Genomic DNA, 27,799 nt, shown 5'->3' with positions numbered 1-27,799 from the left:
CTCTCGGAATAATGAAGTGGACGCATTCGTCTTCATTTGAGGATTCACGGCTTATTAGATACATATTAAGTCGTCCGCGAACTTTAGGGTCACTTGACAGTTTCCTAGTTACGTTGTTTGACAGTTTTGGGTCTGTGATATCGGAGCATGAACCCTGAAACGACTTTTATGTGAATCTGCAATTCAGGTAAGTTTGGTATTAGGGTTGCAAAAAACCATTATAATTTACATTTTATTAAAGAGTTTCAAATATAACAATGTTTATATTATTTTTAGACTAGAAACCAGCAGCAAATCCGTTACTCCGCACATCCCAGGCTCCTTCTAATACACCATTTGTATGTCGAACTAGAGCACCAGCTTGTCCAACCATTTCAGTAAACGCAGGCAACATTGCCATAACATGACCTCTATCCTTTAAATAATTTATGGTTTCTTGAGAAAATCTATTTTCAAGACGCAATATACTCGTAGGATCCATAGTAAATGGCCCATATGCCCATCGTGGGTCGTAAACAGATTGTTGTAAATTCTTTCCTTGGACCACATATCTGTGAAAAATTGCTGTTTGAGTTTGGGGTTGGCCATCTCCACCACGAGTTCCGTATACCATAACTCTTCCATCGTTCAATATTGCAGCAGCTGGGTTAAGAGTGTGAAAAGGTTTTTTTCCCGGTACTATAAATCTTAAACTGCCCGGATTTAAATTAAATGAAACACCTCTATTCTGCCACAAAATACCAGTCTTAGGTAGCACTACGCCACTTCCATATTCGTGGAATATACTTTGTATAAAAGATACTGAAAATCCTTCCTTATCCATAATACCCATCCAAATTGTGTCACCTGGCCCATCTCCATTTCCTTCGGGTGAAGCCCTTTCTAGATCTATGTGGCTTGCCATTTCAAAGATATTACTTTTCGAAAGCAATGATTGAGCAGAAACATTCATATATCTAGGATCAGTTATGTATGTATCGCGCAATTTAAATGCCTGCTTTGTAGCTTCAACAGCGGCATGAATAAATTCACCTTCATGTTTTCCATCAATGTGTAAGTCGTCTAACATACCAAGTATGGATAGCGAAAGTACCCCTTGTGTAGGTGGTGGTAAGTTTAATAACTCACCATGCGAATGTTGCAGCCTCAAAGGGCGACATCGTATAGCATTATAATTAAAAAGGTCGGATTCTGTTATAGGCATACCGAGAGTTTGCATATCTTCTACTATTGATTGAGCTACAGTGCCACGATAGAAACTATCCAATCCGTTATTTGCAAGATCTTTAAAAGTGTTTGCTAACTTTTTCTGATACAAAAGATCCCCAGTTTTCAAAACTCTACCATCAGGAAAAAATATATCTTTGAAGTCTTGAGTAAAATTTGTTAGCCTTGTCTTAAATATTTCATTTGCTTTTGCCTGGCATGATGAAATTGGAAAACCATGTTCAGAGTACGCTATGGCGTCTGATAGAAGATTAGCGACAGGCATCGGTTGATAACCAGATTCCGTTAGATATCTCAATGCCGCATCCCAGCCTGCAACTGTTCCTGCTACTGTAATCGCAGACTTTGGACCTTTGTCTGGAATTTTATTAATGCCTTGAAAAAAGTTCAGATCAGCTAAGCTTCCTGCCGGACCAGACGCATCAATCGCTATGGGTTCACCATTTGGTGGTAGAATCAGCCAGAAACTATCACCTCCTATACTATTCATATGAGGGTACACAACCGCTATTGTCGCTGCAGCGGCAACCATTGCTTCAATAGCTGTCCCACCCTGTCGTAATATCATTATGGCAGTTTGAGTAGCCAGGTGATGTGGTGTAACCACCATGGCACTTGGTGCCATCACACTTACGTCCATGTCTCCTTCTTTCTGTAACAATCACATTAATTATCAAAATGCTATATAAAATAGTACCTCTTACATCGGTATGATGTAAATAACAACTGACTGATAGGGTAAAATAAAATTTTTTAACTGTCCTCCAAATTCCAACATAAGGTAAAAATAACATTAAACGTATTACTAGTAATTAATAAAAAAATAAATCAGTGGTACTACAACCTTTTTTAAGTCTGGGCCTCAGATTTCTGTATCTGTTACATGATAATTTATCAATCTACGTATAATAAGGCAAGTAGGTGATCAGCCTTCTGTGCCTGATACCCGCCGTCGACTTTTTTGGATGTTTTCCTTCACAGTTCGAGCGAATGTTAAATGCGCACATAGAAAGAAATTCCATTGGTGCACAGCCGGGAATCGAACACACGACCTCAGGGATGTATGCGGCACGCTGAAGCCACTAGGCCAACACTGCTGAACTTACTTGCTTACTAGTTATTACTTACACAATAATATTATGTGAAACAGACAATATAAATTAGAAATTAAACGTTTCAAGTAAATATTATTATACTTTGCACCATCCTCTAATATTTTCTAATAAAAGCATACCACTATTTTTTACTAACTGCTTATAAGAAATAAAAAGATTATTAAATAGCACCAAAACGACCAAATTACTTGTTCAACTTCTATATTTGAATACGTACATAAAAATAAATAAATAAATATTATTCTTGTTTTTGAAACTTAACTTTTAGTAATCCTAAAAACAATCATAATTTCATACTCCAAACCTAAAATTATGTTTGGCAAGACACAAGCAACGCCATCTGTTAAAATATGAATGAACCACTAGAAAAGTAGACTGTGACAACAACCATGTTGTCACATTCGTAGTCCGCGCTAGTCATCCTAGTATTAGTTTAAATGATATGACATGGTATATAAATATACAATGCATAAATTACTCTTTAAAACCTTAACCCTAATGAAAAATTCAACCTAAATATAAAGTTTAGAAATAGCATTATATAAATTATTACAAGAGTTATAGTTAGGGGAAGTTGAATCTGTTAATTAATTAATTGTAAAAGGAGAAAATTTAATAAAAAGAAATGATGAACTATGAAGATTCTATTCAAACAGTATTGTTTGTATTATGTCTCAGCCCCACCCTAAGTTATAATATTTTCTATGTATATAGGTACAATTGAAAAACAGTAACATATTATTAATATATACCTTAATATTATAATCGACCATAATGTTTTATACAAAATTAAGTAGCAGAATTCACAATTAACTTTGATTCGTTAACAATTTTTTTATTCAATTATGAAGTACCTACAGCAACGTTAAGATTTCAACATTGACTTTTTAATAATTACGGGAAGGTATTTATATTTTTATTCATGTGTGAATATCTATTATAATAATTTACATATCCTTATTTCAATCATTTTAATGTATTATATTAATTCAACTCAACAATGACCGACTATTTTTTTTTAATTGAAAGTGAATCATTAATTTTAAAATATAATCTGTAGAAATCTTAAAACTGTGACATAATATTATTAATGTATAACACACTAGTCAGATTAACTAAGTTAAATGGGGTCGAATAAAATTACATCATGTTAATGATATTCAAAGTGATAATCTATTTTTAATCTGCTATTAAGAATTATGTCTAATCGTAGTTAACATTACCAATAATAAGGTCGGTCATTCACATTCGCTAGACTTCCCCTCGGATAAAATACAATAATTATTCCCCAGTATTATTAAAATATTTCGCTACACTTGGGGTTTTCCAAGGAGATTCCCGTTTTTTACTGATTTACGGCCTATATATCGGTTGGTGTCGCTATACTTTGAATTTCCATACTACTATTCGTATAAACGAACAGTATAGATGTTTCGTATTTGAAGTGTTGCCACTTATAAAACACAGGATTTAAAAATCTTGAGCAAGTTTCGACATCTCTAGTGACTAATAACTATTGAATTATTAATACAGAAACATAATACTCCTAATGTTACTGTAAATTAACCTGACAGCCTGAAATAAAGTAAAATCTCTAATTTAGTACTTGTCAACTTATGTTTTATTAAATTCAAACAGCTTGAACAAAAAAATAGAATAAATAATAAGAATGACGTTAGATCTGGCAGGTGAAAGCGCAAATAAATCTTAAAACAAATCTTTAATATTAATGGAGAACAAAAACACCGATGCAACACTGAAAGTACTATAGTCGATTTTTTATTTTAACTATCGACAAGTTAACATTGCTATTAATTAATCGATAATTTTGTGTTGTTTCACAACACTACTTGTGAGTAGTTTCAATTTGGCATTTTGCATTTCTGAATTCTGCAACACCCGGCGGACGGTGTTTGATCATGAGTATACTGCGTGAACAACTAAAATAGATTCGTATTATTTTCTGTTGTTGTGACGTAATATCAGGACAAGCGAACTTTACACCGATTCTAAGTTATAATATTTTCTATCGAAACCCAAGAATTATTGTGTAGTGACAAAAATCACTGTAATGTTTAAATTTTTGTCCAATTCCTTGATTACGCAGGCCAGCTGTCAAGAGGTGGGTAAGTTTATTTTAATTTTGCGGATTTTTCTATAAAAATGAACTCCTCTTTGAAGGATATTTATAACAAAAAAATATTTAGGAATTTGTTTCCATTTGCAGAAACATTGTCCTTGAGAGTTTGCCCTTGAAATTCTGTCAGCCAATGTTGGCACTCACTGGCTTCCTATTTCATGTATATCATGAGCAGTCGTACAGTATATAGTATACTATTTATATTATTTGATTAATAAATTAAACACAGTCCTATTCGGCTAAGTAGTTCTTATTAGATAATACATCCTAACCTTTATGACCTTAGACGTGCAATAAATCTATTGATGCGTTGTTCGATATTTAAAATACTTAGCAAAGCTATTTGTTACTAAATTAATTAAACATTATTTTTTCGATAAAACGAAAAATAACTATCAGGTTTTTGTTTACTTCAAATCAATCTCAATGAATGATGAAAATATTCGATATCTTGTATTTTTCTGAAGTAACTTGATAATAATTCTTATCTCTTACGTTAATTTATTTAAAAGATAACTTTAGTCTGATTCAAGTTTTTACTTCAAAATGTCGTCACGTCGGGTAAAGTTTCAAAATTATTGCGTTATTGCCATATTTAATTTTAGTATGTGAAGAATAATGAATATCTTAGTGGTTTTAAAATATTGTCATGTTTTGAACTTGTGAAACATAAATATCAAGTTAGGGGTTATGTTCAAAGTATTGCGTATTTCTATTTTGGTACAGTTTACCATCAAAACTTATCTACTTCTAAAAAAATACTGGTTGTGTTCATTTCTTCTTCCACAGCCTTTAATCATTAAAATCCTTGAATAATAATATGTAATTAGTAAATTTCAAGTAGTATTTCGTATATTTTGTTAAGTAGAGTCATTGTAGTGCGACAACATAGGTTTTCATATAAAATTGCGATTGATTTTACTGAGTTACATACCAGAGTATGTTTATAAATAGTTATTACTTGCCTTGATTCTAATTATGTTATTTTTTGTGTGCTTATGATCATGTGAAGACACAGTGACTGATAGCTTATCATTGACCCTGCTTTGATGTTTCTATGTAACATTAAGGGCAAAAAATATTGCATATATGCTTATTGTTCCTTCCACATCACAATACATTAATACTAAATTTGATTGCATGCGGCACAGAAAAGTTTGTTTTACTATGTAAAACTTTTCATACAATATTATAAATGATTCTATTTAAAAGTGGATTTCCTTTAAAGAACTGAATAATGTGTTCAAAGTTATATCAAGAATATTCCTTGCTTCTTTCACTATATCATCAAAGTAACTACAATTAACATTACTGAGCTACTAAAAATGTATGACGCAGTTCCTGAATATTTATAATATTATAAATGAAATACTCACAGTTAACAGCAATCAAAAATTAAATTTAGAATGGTAGTTGTTGCAAGTTGTATTATGTTTTTATTATAACAATATTTATACAAGATATGCTAATTATAGTCATTAATTGCTAAGATAACTTTCAAGCCAAGCTAGTTCAAGTGTAAATACTTATGTTTATTATTTAAGATGGTATTGCTGAAAAACACTTAATTGATTTATATGTTTTTGTGAAATTTACATTACATTATACATTATTACATTTACATGTTACAATAAATTAATCTTAATGCTCTTTACAGGGGGCTGGGTATTTGAAAAGAGCCGATTCAGATCGTCTTCGAGAGATTTTCTTGAAATATGCAAGTGTAGATAAAAATGGTGAAAAATATATCACCAGTGAAGATTTTGTCAGGAAATTCCTTGGACTCTTCAATGAAGGTAAATATATAATGTAAATTTTTAATAGAACCTTAAATTGCTAGAGAAGTCTAGCTTACTTTTTATTTAGCTCTATAATATGTAGTTTATAGTATTTCATGATATTTATTGACTTTGTCATGTTTCCGCTGTATTAATTTGTATGTGTTTCAAGTTGGTACTTGAATTTTATATTTTGTACCTTGTATTTTATGTGTTTTTTCTATGGCTCTGTATATATATCAAGTAAAGCTCACATAAAATCAATGTTTGGATGCCAGTAAGCAGGAATAAATGTCACCTCTATACACTTGTAATAGTCAGTTAAAATAGGTTTTAATATATCAATATATTGTATGTTATCAAATGGATATTATTTTCATTAAATTCTTTCACTAGATTTAAATTTATAATTGCAATATTTTCTAGATGACTACAACAAAGAGTCAGTCCAGCTCATTGCTGGCATTGTGGATATGGACAAGGATGGCTTCATCTCATTCTCCGAGTTCCAGGCATTTGAGGGACTATTATGTGTTCCCGATGCACTGTACAAAACTGCCTTTCAACTTTTTGATACTAATGGAAATGGCCTCGTTACATTTGGTAAGAAGTTGTTTTGTGCAATCTAATCACTGAAGTGTATGTAAGGGGCCAATAATTGGGTAAAGCAAATACATATATCTTTTTGTGTTAGCGTACAACAGCTTGATCTGAACTATTATATTGTACACTTTGTAATATGTATTTTATTATGTTGAAACAATTTAATACATAATTGAGTTGAGCCCATTATAATATTTTGGTGGTGTTCCTTAAGTAATTTCATTTATTTCACTATATCTTAACAAAAATGTACTGTATAACTCGAAAATTATTACATATTTAGACAAAGAAAATATAACACAATTAGAGTAAAGGTATGGTTCAATTCAGTATTTTTTCTTCAATAACTTCTTACCAGAAAATTTAATTTGTTACTGTTTTTTTTCAGATGAGTTTGCTGATGTCATGAAAAAGACTGCTTTGTACAAGAAATTGCCCTTCAATATGGAGAGCACTTTCGTACGCCTGTACTTTGGAAAGGTAAAAATTTATAATTTACGTAGAATAAATATATCCTCGTGTTTTTTTATAAAAATGTGTTTTGCGAAAATTCTCGAAGTCAAAAATGAGAAAACATTAAAACAGTCGCAATAGGGCTTTACAACTTTGTTCCCCGTGCAAGCGATATATGACGCTATCAGTCCTAAACGGCTGAATCGGCTTTAATAATTTATGCGTAAGACAAAAAACCTTGAATACCTGGTTTATAGACAAAATTTTTGCCGATAATACTGGTTATCAATTAAAAAAACTAGTTTTTCATATATACCTTTTGTAAATTAATATCAATTTAAACATTATCTAATACATTACAGCTATTGTTCACTTACCGTAAAATGTCGAATAACACTATTGTAATTAACAGTTTATCATTAATATTATTACCATATATATTGCTTTAACGTGTATCGAAGAAAAAAAATACATATTACGCGCGCGAAATCGTCTGGAAGTCTACTGTAATTTCCTGTGCCATTGCCGCTATTATCAAATTGTACGAAATATAATCACACCATTTATCTTTATTTAAAAATGTTTAATTTTATACGCGACAGCGTCTTTCAAGTTAATTTAAAGTGATACAGATAGATATCGAAAGAACTATATTGATTATTATTATTATTACTAACAAAACACACACACACACAGAAACACACAAAATAACAAAGAATAATCAAAGAAAAAAATTAAAAAGAATGAGAGATAACAATTTTTTTTCTTATAAAGAAGAAGGTACGTTTTAAGTGTGTAATGCGTGTGTGCTGTGGTTGTAATTGGCCCTGGCTCAGCATTATGCTGAGGAGCAGACTGTTTTTTTTTTATAGAACGGGGCAAACGGGCAGGAGGCTCACCTGATGTTAAGTGATACCACCCATGGACACTCTCGATGCCAGATGGCTCGCGAGTGCGTTGCCGGCCTTTTAAGAATTGGTACGCTCTTTTCTTGAAGGTCCCTAAGTCGCGATTAGATTGTCTTTAAATGAAGTCATAGGGGTTTTAGGAGAGCCAGCCTATAGTTAATAAATGAGCTTATCTTAATAAAAAATATGAAGGCTTGCTATGTTGAACATTCCAGGACAAGAAGCGCCTAGTAACGTACCCTGAGTTCAGTCAGTTCCTTCACGACTTCCACGAGGAGTATGGCGTGGAAGCGTTCAAGAAACGCGATATCAATGGCAGCGGATTCATCAGCGCTGGAGACTTCAAGGATATCATGCTGTCGGTCAAAAACCACCTTCTCACCAAGGAGATGAAAACTAAAGTTATTGAGGTATGTGAGCGAATATTTCTTTAGACCCAATTTTTAAGATTTAGATGGCGTTGAAAAGTATGAAAATTGGTTGTTGTTAGCTCGGTTGATCTTATGATTTCTTTAAATTTTATAGGAACTTTGGGTAAGCTTCTTAAATTAATTTAGGGATATCCAAATTTATCCAATTTTGCATTGTTTTATGGATGGATGCTATGGTAAATCACGCCTGATGAATATACCAACTTGCGCAGACGCAGACACTTTGAGATGACGTTTATTTCAGTTTTTTTATCTATATAGTTCATAAGGGCCTCATAGCCTAGCGGTCTTATTAAGTTGCAGCTAGGTGAGGGGTACCGGGTTCGATTCCCGGTTCGAGGGCAAGTTTTAATTTAATTTAAATTTGTTCTCGGCCTTTAGGGGGGTTGTGCGGTACCGGGCGAGTGCTTAAACCGTACATGGAGGGCACGGTCGAATTTCTTTGGCAAGCAGTGAGTATGCTACCTAAGAAAGGAGACTGTGAAGGTTTAGAACGTAGCTATACGTTCTAGGCCGAGGATGGCAAATTACAAGTGCGAATTATAAAAATCTTATACTTGACGCTGGCCAAATGCACAAACCGTGCCAGCGCCATAAAGTAAAAAAAAAGTTGGGGGAAAACAATACGTTAAGATTATGGAACTAAATTTATCAGGTCTCGTTATTGTGGCACAGATTAATTAAAATTATGTATATTGACAACATTAAAGTATCACTAATAAAAACTGTTTAAATATCACAAGCCTAAATTTAAAAGAAAAACTTTAAGTTTGCGTAGAATTTGTCCATGACCTTAGACTTATTTAAATATAAAATGTTTTTCTATGTGTTTCTATAATAATCAAGCAAAGTGTGAATTTGCGGTTTTTATTCTATTGTCATGTTACAGCAATAAAATATACCTCGAAGTAATAACTTTTATCATATATTGAATATCAAAATGTTATCTATTATATAAATTCATATATAGATACAAAGTGTAAAATTATGTCACTTCCCGCTGTCAGCACGGTTTTGAGATACTTTTTAGCTTTAATTCGAATCTTACATTTAGATATTTAAATTTTTACATATTTCTGTAATACCTAGTAATACGTAAATTTGCACATCATATATTACTACTTTAACTGATAAACATGATATATGTATATATATAAACGAAAAACGTCATAATACAAAGTAAAAATTAAATTTACTATTACAAATTTTTGTCATCATTGATCGTGACTGGTTTTTACTGGTTAGATTAAATTTTGTATTTCTACTGATTGCGAATTATATTCAATTGTAAGAATGAATTATTTAGGCAGATAAGATAATTTTAAGGAACATATACACCGAATAGGTTTTGTTTAAATGTATTGAAATATTTTTATTGATTATGTATCTATCTTTGGCTATATTTTTAGTATAATATTTTTTTGTTATATATAATTTATGTTTGCTGTAGGATTACGAAATAAATAAAGGAATAAGCAAACTTTCCGCACATTACTCTTGCATTACACGAAAAACTTGTACCTACATGTAATTTTTTTAACGAGAAGATGAGACTAAATTTAATTGGTAATTGCCTACTGAGGTGTTCAGCCTTTTGTCCCTGATACACACCGTCTACTTGGGCCTAAAGCATACCGGTTTCCTCACGTTTTCCGTTCCCGTACGAATGTTACATACGCACATAGAGAGTCCATTGCACAGCTGGGGTTCGAATCTACGAACTCAGGTATGAGAGTCGCACACTGAAGCCACTATAACATCTAATACATATACGCTATTTATCTTAAATATATGATGAGACGTTGCCGCTCTTACCTATAACCTTTCTAGTAAATACTAGAACAGAAAGTTGTTCAACAGTTCACTAAAAAATTATGCACCGGTTTGTCATTTGTTTTCGTTTTTAAAAATTCAAATATGGCTAAAATAACATTATATGGAACATTTGAGTTTACTTCACTTAAAGTAGTAATAATATATAATAGAAAGTATACATTAAGTAACATTTAAAATAATAATGGTATCTTATACATTCCAGGCGTCAGGCTTTCCTCAAGGCGAGAGAAAAATCAGTTTTCCATATTATATGGCATTCAATTCCCTTCTTAACAACATGGAGCTGATCAAACGAGTGTACTTGAACGCAACGAACGGACATCGAACTCAGGAAGTTACGAAAGAGGAGTTTCTTCATTCAGCACAAATGATGAGCCAGGTCACACCCCTAGAAGTAGATATACTGTTCACCTTGTGTGACCTGATACATAATAGCAATGGGTGAGTTCATTTTATATCAATAACACAAAAATTTATTGAAATAATCTCGTATAATACTTGACTAGACAACGTCATAATCTAATATATAAAATTCTCGTGTCACAATGTTCGCTCCCATACTCCTCCGAAATTGCTCGACCGATTCTTATGAAATTTTTATGCATATTCAGTAAGTCTGAGAATTGGCTACTATCTATCTTTCAAACCCCTAATAAATTTTAAATAATAATAAAAAAAATATATGATACAGCATACAAAAATACATACAACCCTTAATTGTCTCACCTCTACGATCCACCCCTATTTTTCATTATAGTAAATAGTTATTTTTATTGAACAAAAAAAATGTTTCCTAGAAATAATATACATGGCAAAACAACGTTTGCCGGGTCAGCTAGTGATTCTATAAATGATATAAAACAAACATTATAAATAAACAATAATCATTCATACTCTAAGGAAACATGTTTATTGGGAAGTATAGAGATACATTATTACATTAAGATCGGGCTCTTACACTGTAACCTCCTATAGCGATGACAGTCATCCCGATCTCAATGAGATTATGAGTTCCGCGAGGTCCCAAGGTACGCACAGCGGGATCGGTATCGCTGCCGCTAGTTAGATAGTATGGTCTCTGGCAGGAAATTGAATGCCATAGTTCACACACACATGTTTAAGGTGACACGATCTAGGGGCCGTTCAAGTATTACGTAAGCACTATGGGGGTTGTTTATTTGAATTTCTTATTTAGTGATTACGTCAACAGTAATTATTTACTTTTTTAACCATATTAACCACACATTGTATATGCTTGAAAACTAAATGCATTTTCAAGGGTTCCAATAAAAAATGAATACGTTTATGTACTGTTATTGTTGAGAGCTATGCTTACTTTTGCTGACAAGAAGAAAGGGGGGCGGGGTCTAAATTACAGTAAATCTGCTTACGTAATACGTTAACGGCCCCCTATCAAATGACGTGTTTGACGCAGGTAAAATACATTATATTTAATTGACAGGACAATAGGATTATAATGTTTCATATGATACGTTACTTTGATTAAATTTAATCTCAATTGATAGTGGTTTAATCATTAAGTAAATTACGATAATATTATGGTAATGTAACGATAATATGATAATGTACCAATAAACATGTTTAAAATCTAACCCATATCTTTATCAGCTAATCTTATAAATTTGGAGTTTAACCTAATCAGAAATATCAATTTAATAAGTGAATGGCGACAGAGGCGCAAAATATGTAGGGTCCCTTAGAATAAGCAACATTAAAAACCCGTTCGTGATAAACATGTAGAGGTGTAATTATTGTCTATATACCTTTAAAATTTGTATTATAACTATTATTATGGGAGACATGGAATGTGCGCAAAACTAAATAGATTGCAAGGTGTGCACTGCTGTTTTTCCGTTGATTGCGTCGTAGTGATGTTATAAAAGTCTTCTTCAATAAACGGACTCCCTAGCCAAAAAATGGAAATTCACATCAGATTGATAGCGCGTACAACCAAACTTAAGAAGATCCCAAAAATAAATAAATTATTCCCGTTTTTACAACTGATCCTGCGCTCTTATTGCTTGTAGACAAAAAACTCGTGGTACTGAAAATTCTCATATTGTTTCTTCATCCACTAATAACAGAGTAACATAACTTTATATGTACATAAATTTATATATACATCACGCTACGATCACGTACTCGTACGGTGAAGGAAAGCCTCGTGAGAAAATGTTTAAAGAACTTTATTTCTCATTACAAAAATTATTTTTTATTTACATGAGAAATTTAATATTTTATACGAACGATATAAACGTCGCCATCAGCTAGCCCAATTTTAGTCTAATGGGCTCATTCTGATGTGTATCTTTGATGACCTTTTGAATTGATTAAACACGCTAATGTTACGAATCTTTGACGGCAACTGATTAAACAATTGCACACCCTCATACCTAATAGACCTCTTTAAATAATTTGTGCGCGGCTTTGGCAAGATAAGCAAACTCGCTCGACGAGATTTTAAGAAACCGAAGCATTTATAGACTCAAAAAGTCGTTTGTCGCAATAATGATCTTACATGTTACTATCTTACAGACCTTAAAGGTTGCAGCTCCACTTGTTTTTCTATAGATTTATCATCTAATCATTCTTACAAATGTATGTATGCTGCCTACTTTCAATATTAATGAGTAATCCTCGGTAACGCACATACAATAGATTTTTTGTCACATTTTATCATTCATTCACCTCTGATGACCTTTAAGAATTCCAATGTCAATGGAAAGCGACAGCGACTACCCATATAGATAAACGTGATAAAACTTATCATTTTTATCTGAAATTTTACACACGGCGTAATATGTAGTACCATAGTCAAGATTGTTCAATAGATTTTATCTATAGGAACGGTCTTACTCATAAACGTATAATAATGCTCAATTAAAAGAGTGTTTTTAACAGGAGTGGGAAGGGGTCATTGTTATATAAAGTTTAATTGCTAATAGTGTTTACATAAGGGGAAAACTTTCAATGATAAAAGCACAGCCGGGATTCGAACCTAACAACCTCAGGAATGAGAAACGCACGCAATGCCCATAAAAGCTTGTCACATTTTCGTCAAATTTTAATATAACATATAAAAGAAATGTCATTTTCATATTGATTTAGCAAAAAAATTTTGTTTTTTTATTATTTTACAATTTATGAAGTGGCATCATTTCCTACAACTCAATAACCTATAGGCGCAATAGAATAACGACTCCAAGTGTGTAACCCAAGTATACACTAATATAATTATTTGATTTTTGAACTACAGATTAGAAATAAAGTATATTATAATATAATTTATGTGAAAGAATAATTTTTTACATTACGATACGTATTTTGTGCATAGCCCTACGACAGTACCAACATCGCTGGTGCAGTCTGACACCAATCCAACGAGACATTCAGGGTTCGATGCCTGTGTGAAAAAAGTTTGTTAAAAGCTTAAAAGTGCACATTTTAATAAATTCCACGCATTAGAGAATGCTCATTGAAAATCCATGATGAATGGAAAAAGGTTTTGTGGTGAACACTTTTAAATCCGTCATTAACGCAGAAATTGCTCGCATGGATTAGTTCTTCATTAATTCACTCTCCCACTTATTTTCTATTTAGTTATCTGTAGCGCAAAGAAGGTCTTTTGCGTCTAACCAATTATTTACCTTACTTCTATAAGAAGGTAATGGTACAATTGTTATGAGCAATAAATAGGGAATTTATAATATGTCTGAACAGGCGTAGAATGATAATGAATGTATAGTGACCGGATTTTGAATTTAGTTGTTATTTTTATTAATGATTTTTCATTTAATAAAGAGGCGAGAATATATGACGAAACGACGGCTCGTTCCATCGAGCGAACAAAGAGCGTACCAATTCTTGAAAGGCCGGCAACGCACTTGCGAGCCTTCTGGCATTGTGAGTGTCCATGGGCGGCGGTATCACTTAACATCAGGTGAGCCTCCTGCCCGTTTGCCTCCTATTACATAAAAAAAATCTAATAGTGAATGGTTAACAACATCTCTTATCCAATACGCGTAGACACATGAGATGGTGCTTCATAATATTATTTCTGTTTTATCAAACGCCGGTCTTTAGTCTATCGTACATTCTCGTCCCCCTAAATAAAACTATCCAATCACGAGCTTATCATTTGACATCCCTGTGTTCCGATATTTAGAAAATCCGAGAAAATCGCCCGTTAATACATTCGTAAACATTTATTTTAACAGACGCATAGTCTACAACGACTTGAACACGATAACCCCAGAACAGTACTTCAAGCAAGTGACAAATCGTGTTGCTGAGATCAAGGCTGTGTCGGTAAGTAAAACCTTATTTATGCCCGAAATTTGTTTATATAAACTTTAGGTTGTAACCATCGCTGTGTAGGAAACTATGATTCGGAAACATCACTAACTGATCGCTATGTATTCTCTTTTCAATGCTCCAAGGAGGAGGTAAATAACTTAAGGCCTTTTCGATTTGTAAACTTGTTCGGAAGCATCCTGGTGAGTAGAACACTGAAGTTATGATGTTTCTTTCTTTTGTCAGTGAGATTTTAGTCCCGTAGTAAATACAGTCGGTTTGTGGGCTATGAAATATATTAAAGAAGTCTATGATGTCGGGCACTGAAATCTCACAACTTTCCCATTCTTCAGCGATGAACGGGAAAAATGAAGACTATTTTCTTATTTATTTACCGAAATTGCAACGAATATAATATATAATAATAATAATAAGCCTCTTATCCTGAACTGTTTCTTTGACTTTGTGGTTGACTCTTATCTTTAATTTATAAAATATCTCTGAGTTCAGTGTGCCTCTTGGCAAAGGCCTCCTCTAACAATTTCCATTGTACTCTGTCTCTTGCAACCCTTCTCCATTTTGAGCCTGCTGTTAATTTTAATTCGTCTTCCCATCTCTTGCTTTGTCTTCCTCTGTTCCTTTTCCCATCTCTAGGGTACCAGTCAGTTATGATGTTGCTCCACTTTTCTTGTTTATCACGTATCATGTGCCCAGTCCATCTCCACTTCAAACTATCTATTCTAGTGAGTATGTCTGTGACTTTTGTCTTACTTCTTATGACAGTGTTTCGTATCTTATCTTGTTTCTTAATACCTATCATACTTCGTTCCATAGCTCTTTGGCAGTGTTCTAGCATGTTTCTGTGATGTTTTGTGAGAGCCCAAGTTTCACACCCATAAGTAATACATGGAAGAATGCAGGTATTGAAGACCTTCCTTTTGATACCAGTACTCAGATCTGTGGATTTCATGATCTCTTTCAGTGACCAATATCTCTTCCATCCGTTAGCTATTCGTCTTTTAATTTCTTTTGTAGTTGTGTCTGTATGTGAGATGATTTGCCCTAAATAGATATATTCATCTACATATTCAACGGGTTGGTTGTTAATTATTATTTCATATTTGTTTGAATTCGTTAATAGCTTCGTTTTGTTAATATTCATAGATAAGCCCACTTTTTTGCTCTCTGTATTTAGTTCTTGTATCATTTTTTCTAGGCTCCCTGGTTGTTCTTCAAATAAAACAATATCGTCAGCGAATCTAAGATGGTTTAGTTTTTTACCGTCTATATTTAATCCATGTTGGTACCATATTAGCTTTCGAAATATGTTTTCCAGCACCGCGGAGAACAGCTTTGGAGACATCGGGTCGCCCTGTCTGACGCCTCTTTTTACTTGGAATGTTTCACCCAAGGTTTCCATTTGTACTCTTGCCTTACTGTTAGAGTAAATGTTTTTAATGGTGTTTATGTACACTGTCGGGATTCCTTGGTTCTGTAAGCTTTCCCATATCGCTGTGTGGCTAATGCTGTCAAATGCCTTAGAATAATCGATAAAAGCCATATATATCGGTTTGTTGTGCTCATTATATTTTTCCATAATTTGCTTGACTGTGTGAATGTGATCTATTGTGGAGAAGTTTTTTCTAAAGCCAGCAGGTTGGTTTTCATCAAGTGTGTTGCTTATTCGGTTCAAAATTATTTTGGAAAATATTTTATATATGTTTGACATCAGACTTATTGGTCTGTAGTTCCCTATGTCATCCCTTTCTCCTTTCTTATGTATGAGAATGATGTGGGATGTCTCCCATTGTTCTGGAACCTGTCCCAATCTCAGGATGCCGTTGAAGATTTTAGTTAGAATGGGGACCAGTTCTTCTATGGTTCCTCTCAGTAGTTCGTTTGTGATTTTATCAGGACCTGGTGCTTTGTCTAACTTTTGGCTTAGTATGGCTTTCCTAGTTTCTCTGGGTAATATGTCAGGTTCCGGGTTCACTAAGAGCTGTTGTTTTGTAATTTGTTGTAACTTGTTTTTACATCTATTGTATCTGTTTCTAATAGTTCTCTGCTGAGTGATGACAAGGAATTCTCCATTCTTTTGTTAGGTTCTGTGCTGCATGTCGGGAGTGTGTCATGTATAGCAAACTTTCTGGATTGTTTGGGTGGTATAGTCTTGAGTGACGCCCTTACCATGCGGTGGTCGGTATTAAAGTTTAATTTTGATATAACTGCTGTGTCCGTAAGTAGATTTGGGTGGCTGCTTATAATATAGTCTATTTCGTTTCTATGATTGCCGCCTGGAGAGATCCAAGTCCACTTGTTGTTTTTGTTTTTCTTAAAAATGCTATTTAGGAGGGTTAGATTGTGTTCTAATAAGAATATAATATAAAGGGGACAGAAATATATTGCGCGAGCTTTAGCTTGTCTTGTGATCATAAAATTCAGCAGGCTGCGATCGCAAAGTATTTTTGACTAGGGGCCGCGTCGTTCTGTTACTGATAATTGAATTAATATTGATTAATATTGATATATTGAATTAATAATTGGCAGAAAATAGCCAACCTTGGATTTTTATATATTTTTTCTATGCAAACTATGCCATCTATGGTTAGCATAAGCCAACTTGACACATCGGTGTTCATCTGTTTTAAATTAGTGTAATCCAATTAAGGATACTGTATTCTACCAATTGTGACTTGAAATCGCTGTTGAGAGTTACAGAGTACTACTATATCGGAATCCATGAGATATTTAACAGGATTCTTCACATTATTAGTATGCTAACATTATTTAGTTAAACCAAACAATTTTATGCGAACCAACCTAAAAAACAAAAGAATCGTTAAATCTCTAGCTCTTTTATTTACATTACTTTGATGCATGAAAAATTCTAAGAATGCTATGATGACGCGTCCCAGTCTCCACTATACTTAAAACACTTGCAGCATCTTGTTTGGGTTCGAATGTTACACATCTTATGAATTACTAAGCTCATAACGGTATGGCCGAAACATCATAAAATTATCTATAGTACCTTTGTTCTTTTCACCTCTGAAAATCTCAGTTCTTTCCGGAAAACTTTGGTACTGTACGGCAACTACACGTATAGAATAAAGAAGTATTTTTAATGCTGAAGATAAAATTAAATGCATGGATATAACTAAACCATAGTAGATTGAAACCAATGTTTTCGCTATACCTGCTATTTTTCACATACAACAAAAACCTTGCCTATTTTGTCTCTTTCACAAGCTATTTTACACTCGGAATTTTAGTATTTGTATAAATATTTAAGCTTGCAAAATCCATACGATGCACGTTTTCCTGTGAATTATGCGTTGAGGCAGGCCTTGGCTTGGTCCGAGTTCTATATCAATATCAATCGTTATAGTTACGAGTAGTAGTTTCTTTCTTATTTTTTTATATTTATTTTACCTAACTGATTCTTTGACGTTGTGCCTTCTGTAAACCAGCGCCTTATCATCGCCATTTGGTAATGATGGAGCAGCAACATTGATGAGGAAAAGCAATTTTAAATTACCAACTTTTATTTGTTTCCATACTTCTGTGGAATAAATGTTTTGTTCTTTAGTAGATCAATAGTAATAAATGTTGATGGTTCTTTGTATATACTCTACTCGTACCAATTACGAATTATATTTTAATAATAGAACCAAATTGTCTTGTATTTGGTATAATATTATAGAAACTTTTATTTATCGTCTATGTCAATGCATATTTCACCTTCTTTTATAGTCTTCTGTACTTAATTGTATGCAATAAGTTGTCTATGCTTGTTTCAGAGCCCCGAAGAAAGAAGTGTACTAATTCAAATATTGGAGAGCACCTACAGATTCACACTCGGTTCATTTGCCGGTGGTGAGTATTAAAATAATTATAAACTTATTTATAGAAATTTAATGTTTGAAAAGGTATTACGACAAATAAATAATTGTTATTTAGTAGGTTAATTTATCAGAACTTGCACTTATATAGTTTGTGTATTGAAATACGTACCAGTAAAATGGATTTTATAGTGAATCATGTAAAAATCTTTTGACTAATATTTGACAATATCACGAAGTTACCAAGCGTAGCTGTTTATTTGGTTTACGCTGGACATATAATGACCTTGCCTAAGATAGGTATTTAACATAATGACTGACCACATCAAAGTGTTTTAAATTATAATGGCAAGTCAAGATTTTTTTTTTTATATATACATGTGTCTTTACTAAGACATCATGGATCATTACAATCTAGCCTAACTTAAGACTAATAAGTAATTTAAATCTAACCTAATTTACTAATGAGGATGTTTACATAAGAAAGTGTCCAATAACACTACTTACAGTCTCTAATAAAGGGAAGACACTCTGTTCTTGTGTTCTATATTCTATAAGTCAAGATATAATCATAAAAAAAAGTGCGTGCGTACAAAGTACACGTGTCAGAAGTGAAACTTCTTTGGCAAACTAATTTTAATTCTTGTTCATATTTATACAAATCTAAAACTTTAGGTTTCCGAAACTTAGAGGGAGAGAAAAAGGAGGATATGTGAGGCATTTAATGAATTTAATTGTCATTAAACTATAATATAAATAATAAATTTAATATATTTCTTCCATAATAAAAACACGTGGCATTTTAATTTACAATTCGTCATTTGAGATTTCAATAAATTATTTTGCATAAAATATAAAATACCAATATTTCATTTATTCTCTTCACGAAATTTTAATTTTGAAAATAAAATTTCTATAAGGTAATTCACCCTTCTCACTCTCTCTCAATCGCTCTCTCCCTTTCGACAAAATCGCTGCACATCTTCGTGACGATCCGTAAAAATTTTACCCTCATGCGCCAAAAGAAGTTTCACTTCAATAATGTGGTATTGATTTAATACAAAATTGCAGGAGTAAATTTCTCATATAAAACTGGTTTAAGTGATTATGTAACGAACGATTTGTAAATTTTAACAACATTTTATAGCTTTGGGAGCTACAGCAGTCTACCCAATAGATCTTGTTAAGACCCGTATGCAGAACCAGCGCACGGGTTCCTTCATTGGGGAAGTGGCGTATCGTAACTCCTGGGATTGCTTCAAGAAGGTCATCAGGCACGAAGGTTTCTCTGGACTGTACCGAGGTCTAGTTCCTCAGCTGATCGGGGTCGCTCCAGAGAAAGCTATAAAGTTGACAGTGAGTAACGCAGTCTTCATAAAAATGTATGTTGTTCGTTTTCATAATAGCGTATTCACGTCAGAAAAAGACTAATAAAACTAGATTACTGAAAAGGTTTATGTCAATCTATCGAGATATAATCTCACAAAACGTATAAAAATTATGCTAGCTGGTCCTTTTGTAAAACGTTACGATACGGGGTGCGGATTAAATACGCGTTATTGTTAATATTATATTAGACTTTTTTAGTACTACACCACATAATGGTATATTTTAGGTACTAGTCACTAGGTGGTCACGAAACGTTTTACTATACTTGGGTACAGAAAAACGTTACGGCGCGTTACATGGGGGAGGGGGGGGGTCAATAATCTCCACAAATTGCGTGACGTAATACTTGAACGCTCCAATACACAAAACACAAGGGGCTTCCTAGTGTGAGGACTTGCATTATACAAATCATGTCACAACCATATTTCTGTCATTAATAATGTTTTATTATCATTATAAGATTGTTGGTGACATTTAGGAGGTAAATTGTCCGTCGTAGCACTTAGACGCGTAAGCAGATTTACTGCAATTTTTCCCCCATATCTTATCAGCAAAAGTAAGCAAAACTCTCAAAATAAGAGTACATAAACATATTAATTATTTGTAGGAATCCTTGAAAATCCATTTATTATTAAAGCATAGACACTCTGTGGTTAATATGTGTACAAAAAGTAAATAACTACTGTTGACGTAATCACTAAATAAAAAAAACGTGTGGCACTCGGGGACTGCCGCGGTAAAGCTATTGCATAGCATTTTTTATCAACTTATAATTTCAACAATTATAATTATTTATTTGTGCAGATTTTTTTTTCTTTGAAGTAAGTAAGTTTTTTCTTTGCACCGGCTGCTCTTACGCTACGTCACCGAACTCGTCAGAGAGATATGAATACGCAATATGCGTTCTCTCCCACTCTAACGCGTATTGGCCGCACCTCGCGCTCAAAGCCCGTGATAAAATCTATGCAATAGCTTAAAAATCAAAGACCCCCTCTCCCCCTATAGTGCTTACATGGTACGTGAATGTCCCCCTAGTAAATTTAATTTTTTTTTTTCAGGTAAATGACTTAGTTCGAGACAAATTTATGGATAAGAATGGAAACCTAACATTGTACGCTGAAGTTATTGCCGGAGCTTGTGTAAGTTTATTTAATTCACACATTTTGCGATAAATTGATCATTCTCACGGATTTGTGTTTTAGTTTCTAAATAAAACTACATCAACTCAGAAAAAATACTTTTAGTGATTTTTGAAAGAATTTTTTAATAAAAATTGTAAAGCTATATCGTCCTTACATGGATTTACATAGCAAATAGGTTAATCGTATCAACATGGTTGGAAAAGTTCCCTGAAGGAAATCTTAAAAAGGCAATTTCCCGTTCAGCTAAAGAAAATTGTCTTGGACACTTCAATCTTACCTCTTCTCACATGCGGCTGCCTAACGTAGACACACTATACAAAATAACTAAAACTAAATACAATAATAAAACCAAACTAGTAGCATGCCAGAAAGCAATGGGAAGATGCGTACCCTTACTAAAAATAAGAAAAATATAAGTAAAAAGCGGCGAAAAACAAAAGTTATAGATGCCATGAAAGGGAAGGAAAAGGAGTTGATAACAAGAAAAATAAAAATTAATATCACAAACCTAAAAAACTAAACTGTATATTGTATATTTGTAAAGATTTTATATTATGTATTTTAATACTTTTTAGGCTGGTGGTTCGCAAGTAGTGTTTACAAATCCATTAGAAATTGTAAAAATTCGTCTACAAGTAGCGGGTGAAATCGCCGGTGCCAGCAAAGTACGGGCTTGGAGTGTCGTCAAAGACCTCGGTCTTTTTGGCCTCTACAAGGGCGCTAAAGCCTGCCTGCTCCGTGATGTTCCCTTCAGCGCTATTTACTTCCCTGCGTATGCGCATTGCAAGGTATCGTTTTTATGTTAATATATCTGCTGTCCACACTTTAGCTCGTCGATAATGATTAGATTTGAAAATCAAAAGGGGTTAAATATAATGATCACCATAAAATGCTTTGATACCCTTAGTTCTTTTACCAAAAATATATACTTAACACCAGATAAATAACGTCTAAAATTACAATAGTACTAGCTATTTTAGTCACGACTGCACTTCAAATTGTATTCGAACACCAAATGTAGTAAATGATCACCAAATCTTAGCGAGCAAATTAATGCGCTATTTCTGCCTAAATAAACCACTATGATTGACATAAAATGTAGGCTTATTACCAAATGAAGCATTATGATGCCATATTAAGTTATGTCTGCGGCTTACGATCCTCTCCCACCACACTGGGACATCTCGTTGGATTGGCGATTCGGCTTAAGCACGTCCAGCCACCTTCAGAGGCCAGAGCTATTCCGATTGGCATGAAGCGCAAAAGAGGACGACCAGCCAAAGCTAAGAAAGCATTAATTGTGCAGTGAATTAATACAGAAGACTGATTCTTCTTAAGATTTTTTAAATGCTTATTATTAGTTTAGTTTTAAGATCTTTGAACTGTTTATTATTAGTTTTAAGAGGACTATCTTTTTAATGATTGTTTCAATAATTAAAAAAGGGATTATTGAAATTGTAAGAGTTTTATTTTTTATTTTAGGTATAGCATTTGGTTGTAAACGAAACGCTCAAGATAATTTTTTTTTGTAGTGGTTAATCAATTTGGAGACAAAAAGGTTAGGAGTAAATTTACTTTACTGTGTTTGGCAAAATATTTTTTTTGCCGAGGGTAATTTACTTTAATCGGATAACGAGATTTTATTTTTTTGCATTTCATTTTAAATTAAAATATGGTTAATAATTTGGTTTTCATTAACTATTTTTGGGCTAACAATGAGTTTTTTGGAGCCAGTTTGCTTAAATAGGATAGCGAGATGTTAAAACTTAGGTTGTAATTTTACATTAAAATGCGGGTTTAATTTTGGTAATCATTTACTATTTTTGTCTGTTATATGTTACTATACCTGGTGGTAAGTTAAACATAAGCCAAATCAAAATTCATGTTTAGTGCAAAACCTTCCAAATCATATATGTTGTATTTTAATACTACATACAATACATATTCATTTTATATTCATTTTATATTGTTTTTTTTTTTAATTGGACAATTCACACCAATTGACCTAGTCCCATGCTAAGCTGGTGAAGCTTGTGTCATGGGTACTAGGCAACGGATATACATACATAGTATAGATAGATAGACATATAAGTACATATTTAAGTGTGTTAAGTGCAGTATAACTTTGGTCTTTGATTTAGGCTCATTTCGCTGATGAGAACGGCTACAACCACCCGTTGACGCTACTCGCGGCGGGAGCTCTTGCGGGCGTGCCCGCTGCCTCGCTCGTTACGCCCGCTGACGTCATCAAGACACGACTACAGGTGCGAAATAATCATTATATCGTTGTGAAGACGAGTAATAACTAACTAATTTTCATTAACCTAAATATTTTTAATTTTTCTACAAATTGTATTTTCAGTACAATTAAATTCCTCGATGATTAAATAAAATAAACCGTTCAAGATATTAAACACACTAGCACTAGTAACACTTGACTGCACTGGTGTAATGTCTGTCAACATTTTATCAGTTTCATATTAAGTGATTTTTCCAGATTTTATAAGAATTGTGATGTTATAAGTCTCAATAGACATTGTTTTGCCCGCTTATACAAATTACCCTCAGATGTTTTTGAGGAATTGTTGAGTCGCAATTACTATCTACACTCTATAGTCTCCGACTTACGTCTTTGGTCTACTTTTTCTTCTATTCCTATAACACTGTTTCAAAATTGATATGTTTTCGTGCTCCCCTACTTCTTTTAAGCCCCTTTTAAAATCGTTGTTGAATTTGTCTTTTGTGTATGTATAAATTGCTGTGTTTACTTTTTCGTGCCAATTATTGTTTTCTTTGTATTTTCAGTTGTGTTACTCATACTTTTATTTAAAAACAAATCTTATCTGACTATGACTTTGACTTTATGGGAAGGTAAATCGCTTTATTACGGAACGCGTTACGGCGCAAGTCTGTCTAGCTTCCCTTTCTCTCACCCGGTATATGACAGCGGTAGGCAGGCTCCTTCTCTCTCACTCTATCTCGCAGCGCTAGCCGTATTTGCATGACGGCCGTCATAGCGGTGATAAACATTAGTTCAACGTTTTTAGCGTGTAGCGGTGCCCATATTTATTTAATACAATGAGTGGAAACGTGACTTGAACGCGAAAATGATTGTTGAAAATGTTTTTTTTTTGCATTATGTTAAAAAGTTAAGACGGCCGTTTTTAACAACCGTAAAATGACGGCCGTAAGTTAACGGCACCGCTTTTTTAGAAAACCTAAGCTTTAGTGTTGACAGTGAGCATATTATAACCTCAAACTATCACTGTTTTTGAAAGTGATTATAAAAAAAAATGAATAAAGCAGACGATGATCCTCGGAACATTGCAGAATTAAATAGTTCAACTTAGATTAGTTTAAATTATCACTTCTGCCGGCCTCCCGAGACGCACACATTTTTTTTACATTTGTATTTATGATCTGTCTGTTGTGTTTCCTTATTGATAAATAAATAAGCTGTCTATTGCCACATTAAGAACAAAACTTACACTTTATAAGATTCCTGCTCAATCGTATAAACAAAATATTTTTGTAGGTGGTAGCTCGTTCGGGTCAGACGACATATACCGGAGTTATTGATGCAACAAGGAAAATATGGGCTGAAGAAGGTGCCAGAGCTTTCTGGAAGGGCGCAGTTGGTAAGTCAATATACAATTATTTTACACACACAATTTTGATTTACTTAAAATAAATAAAAATTTGGAGAGTGTTCAGAGGAGTTGTTTGGTCTAATACCTGCTTAGTTTCATCATCGGACGTCAAGGCAAAATACAAAATACCATCCGTATCACCTCGACGTCCGTCGTTCCACAACTGAGCGTTTTAAGGCAGTTTTTGCCGCGCACCACCACTATGTGGAACCAGCTGCCCACTGAAGTATTTCCGAACCAATTCGACTTAAGGTCCTTCAAGAAAAGAGCGTACCAATTCTTGAAAGGCCGGCAACGCACTTGCGAGCCTTTTGGCAGTGTGAGTGTCCATGGGCGGCGGTATCACTTAACATCAGATGAGCCTCCTGTCCGTTTGCCTCCTATTACATAAAAAAAATGAGAATATAAAAACCAGAACAGAAATAATTTATAATCATATGTAATTTTTACCAAATATAATAAATAAAATATGAGACAAAACTTTAGCTTTATAACTTTACTTTATTAAAATATGGACACTGTCGCGTGACCCTTGACTATTAAACAAAATGCGGCCATCGTTAATTTATTTCCACCAACTTAATACACTTTATTATTATTTTTAAATTATTATTGTGTTAGTATAAATTCAAATTAAGTTTTTTTTTGCGGTCTAGTATATTTTTCCATGTCATGAACAACATTCATCCAGTTTCCCCGCTAGTTCTATTATATCACCTGTTCATCTTGTCTTTTGTCGTTCTATTATGTCATCTCTCCATCATTTCTTTTATCGTGCTATACATCTCTTTCCAGTAGGTCCACTTCATTTTGTTGTTTTGAGAGTCCATTTATCCCGCGATCTAGAAAACATATTTATAGTCCTATAAATTTTATTTGAACATATATATTCACCTCATTTAAAGGTTTGTCCCCCACTTTAGATATTTGCTTTTTTATAAATTGCCTTGAGGTGGATTTACAGTATTTTAAATCGAAATGATATATTTTTTTAGCGCGTGTGTTCCGTTCGTCGCCTCAGTTCGCCGTCACGTTGGTCACGTATGAAATATTACAGCGTCTCTTCTATGTCGACTTCGGTGGAAGGTAAGTTTTTACACGCTTCACCTGTATGTATGTATGTAACCGACTCCTTCGGACTCGATTTTGACCCACTTTAAACTGACCGATTTTATTCATCCGAAAAAATAAATAAAAAAAAATTAACTAAAAAATAAATAACAGTTTAAAAAAACTAAAAAATTGCTCTATAGACACAGAGCGCCCCACGCTTTTTCACAATAATACCAGTATTTTTTGTTCATTACCATTTTCAGCCTAAATTAGGAATTATTTTTCACTTTTTAGTTTGATGTGCTTTAAAAGCGTGTTTTTTAGTTTTTTTAAACTATTATTTATTTATTTATTGTAATAACTTTACGCTGACCACAAAAAGATAGGACATCGTCCGAAACGATCGAGTAGTTTTTATACCAGAATTCAAATTCAATTCTTTTGACCTCCGCTTGCATCAGTTTCTTCTTTCAGACCAATGCTGCGAGTCTCTGATTTGATTGTGCATTTATTATGTGAATAAATTGTAATTTTATAAAAATTATCATACCTAACTAACGTTAAATGACGCTAAATTTAATGTTAATATTTGAACCTACTTATATTTTATAAAAACAGTAAATAAATTATTACTGAGAATGTTCACTCTACCCGCTTCAAATAAATATCTAATATATAAAATTCTCGTGTCACAATGTTCGTTCCCATACTCCTCCGAAACGGCTCGACCGATTCTTATGAAATTTTAGATTCATATTCGGTAAGTCTGAGAATCGGCTACTATCTATCTTTCAAACCCCAAGTAATAAGGGGTGTCTACGCTAAATTTTTTTATATTTTTTTTATGATACAGCTTTAACAAATATAATATATACAACCCCTTATTGTCACCCCTCTACGATCAACCCCTAGTTTTTATTATAGTAGATAGTTATTTTTATTGGACTGAACAATTGTTTCCTAGAAATAATATACATGGCAAAACAAACATACTTCATACAAAAACGAACGTTTGAATCTATTGTTAATACCTTATTATAATTTACAGTCGACCAGCCGGTTCTGAGCTAACAGTGGCCACTCCAGTGGAAGAAGCAAAGAAGAAGCCGCATCACATCGGAGGTTACCAAGTAGCGACGCCTATTCTCACCGGCCTAGAGACTAAATTCGGAATCTCATTGCCGAGATTCTCCTTCCCCAAGGCGCAGTAAATTCAAATGAAGTATTCTTAGCAGTCAAAATACATTGGGTCTACCATGGCAAGTAACAAAATTTTTTTTCGTGGGGACATGTGACGCATACCCCAGTTGGGTTTTAACCCCCTGAAACCCAACGGCGCCACTAGCCCGAGTAAGGACACGGTAACAGTATAGGCTGTCCGCATCCCGCCACGCGATCAGCCGTTGAAATCACTGCCCCTACGGCCATAAGGGAGCGTTCAAGTATTACGTCACGCAATTTTTGGAGATTGACCCCCCCCCCATGTACCGCGCCGTAACGTTTTTCTGTACCTAATAGTAAAACGTTTCGTGACCACCCAGTTAAAGTTATTTATGTGTGAAGTACTGGAAAGTCGAAAATAATACTATTCTAACTACTAATTCAAACACGCCCCCACCCCCCCCCCCCCCATTCGTTACGTAACACTTGAACGCTTCCTAATGTGATAAAACCTCTGTCTCTGGCTTACAAGATAACACAACGTTCTAATATAAATGTTTTAACCGGTTTAAAAACGTTTAATAGTATAATAAAACGCAGTCACTGCTTTTTCTTCCTGGTATAACATAAATAATTGGAATTTACTGACTGGCGCTAAGAGGTCATGGTAGACACTCTGGTATTAACGAAATGTGTCCAAATCAAAATGAAAACAGTTTAATATCTCAGTTATTATTATTGCAAATATATTAATATA

The 27,799-nt window shown here is 33.6% G+C and overlaps 2 protein-coding genes across 10 annotated transcripts; one reads left to right on the top strand and one right to left on the bottom strand.

Annotated features, from left to right (window-relative positions):
• Positions 1–218: 218 nt before the first annotated feature.
• Positions 219–7,712, bottom strand: LOC125048500 (oxamate amidohydrolase proenzyme-like). Of its 3 annotated transcripts, none has more exons than XM_047647212.1 (2): positions 7,694–7,712; positions 219–1,879 (listed from the first exon to the last, which is right to left on the bottom strand). In XM_047647212.1, exon 2 carries the CDS (start codon positions 1,865–1,867, stop codon positions 278–280), a length of 1,590 nt encoding a protein of 529 aa, XP_047503168.1. In that variant the 5' UTR covers positions 1,868–1,879; positions 7,694–7,712; the 3' UTR covers positions 219–277. The 3 variants fall into 3 exon arrangements, with proteins under 3 accessions (XP_047503168.1, XP_047503167.1, XP_047503166.1); XM_047647211.1 differs by lacking the exon at positions 7,694–7,712 and adding an exon at positions 5,859–5,924; XM_047647210.1 differs by lacking the exon at positions 7,694–7,712 and adding an exon at positions 3,095–3,232.
• Positions 4,216–27,502, top strand: LOC125048498 (calcium-binding mitochondrial carrier protein Aralar1). 7 transcript variants are annotated; one of them, XM_047647202.1, is made up of 16 exons: positions 4,216–4,464; positions 6,140–6,278; positions 6,687–6,863; positions 7,252–7,343; positions 8,440–8,634; positions 10,694–10,932; positions 13,847–13,906; positions 14,730–14,820; positions 18,606–18,681; positions 19,795–20,003; positions 21,095–21,175; positions 21,754–21,966; positions 23,320–23,442; positions 24,714–24,816; positions 25,824–25,914; positions 26,930–27,502. In XM_047647202.1, exons 1-16 carry the CDS (start codon positions 4,414–4,416, stop codon positions 27,090–27,092), a joined length of 2,103 nt encoding a protein of 700 aa, XP_047503158.1. In that variant the 5' UTR covers positions 4,216–4,413; the 3' UTR covers positions 27,093–27,502. The 7 variants fall into 7 exon arrangements, with proteins under 7 accessions (XP_047503158.1, XP_047503165.1, XP_047503163.1 ...); XM_047647209.1 differs by having other exon boundaries at positions 4,216–4,468; XM_047647203.1 differs by lacking the exon at positions 4,216–4,464 and adding an exon at positions 4,598–4,642.
• The last annotated feature ends 297 nt before the right edge of the window (positions 27,503–27,799 follow it).

The sequence above is a fragment of the Pieris napi genome, chromosome 3 (genome assembly GCF_905475465.1).
Source record: "Pieris napi chromosome 3, ilPieNapi1.2, whole genome shotgun sequence".
Lineage (NCBI taxonomy): Eukaryota > Metazoa > Arthropoda > Insecta > Lepidoptera > Pieridae > Pieris > Pieris napi.
The sequence above is the reverse complement of the archived record's forward strand: the minus strand, read 5'-3'. Positions and strand labels throughout refer to the sequence as shown.

Bases quoted from the DNA above. Each gene is read 5' to 3' on its own strand.
- LOC125048500 (XM_047647210.1), bottom strand. From the start codon at position 3,115: ATGGTCGATTATAATATTAAG. The intron at 1,880-3,094 runs GTATATATTAAT...TGATTGTTACAG, and splicing joins TGGTCGATTATAATATTAAG to AAAGAAGGAGACATGGACGT.
- LOC125048498 (XM_047647202.1), top strand. From the start codon at position 4,414: ATGTTTAAATTTTTGTCCAATTCCTTGATTACGCAGGCCAGCTGTCAA. The intron at 14,821-18,605 runs GTAAGTAAAACC...TGCTTGTTTCAG, and splicing joins CTGAGATCAAGGCTGTGTCG to AGCCCCGAAGAAAGAAGTGT. The intron at 18,682-19,794 runs GTGAGTATTAAA...AACATTTTATAG, and splicing joins ACTCGGTTCATTTGCCGGTG to CTTTGGGAGCTACAGCAGTC.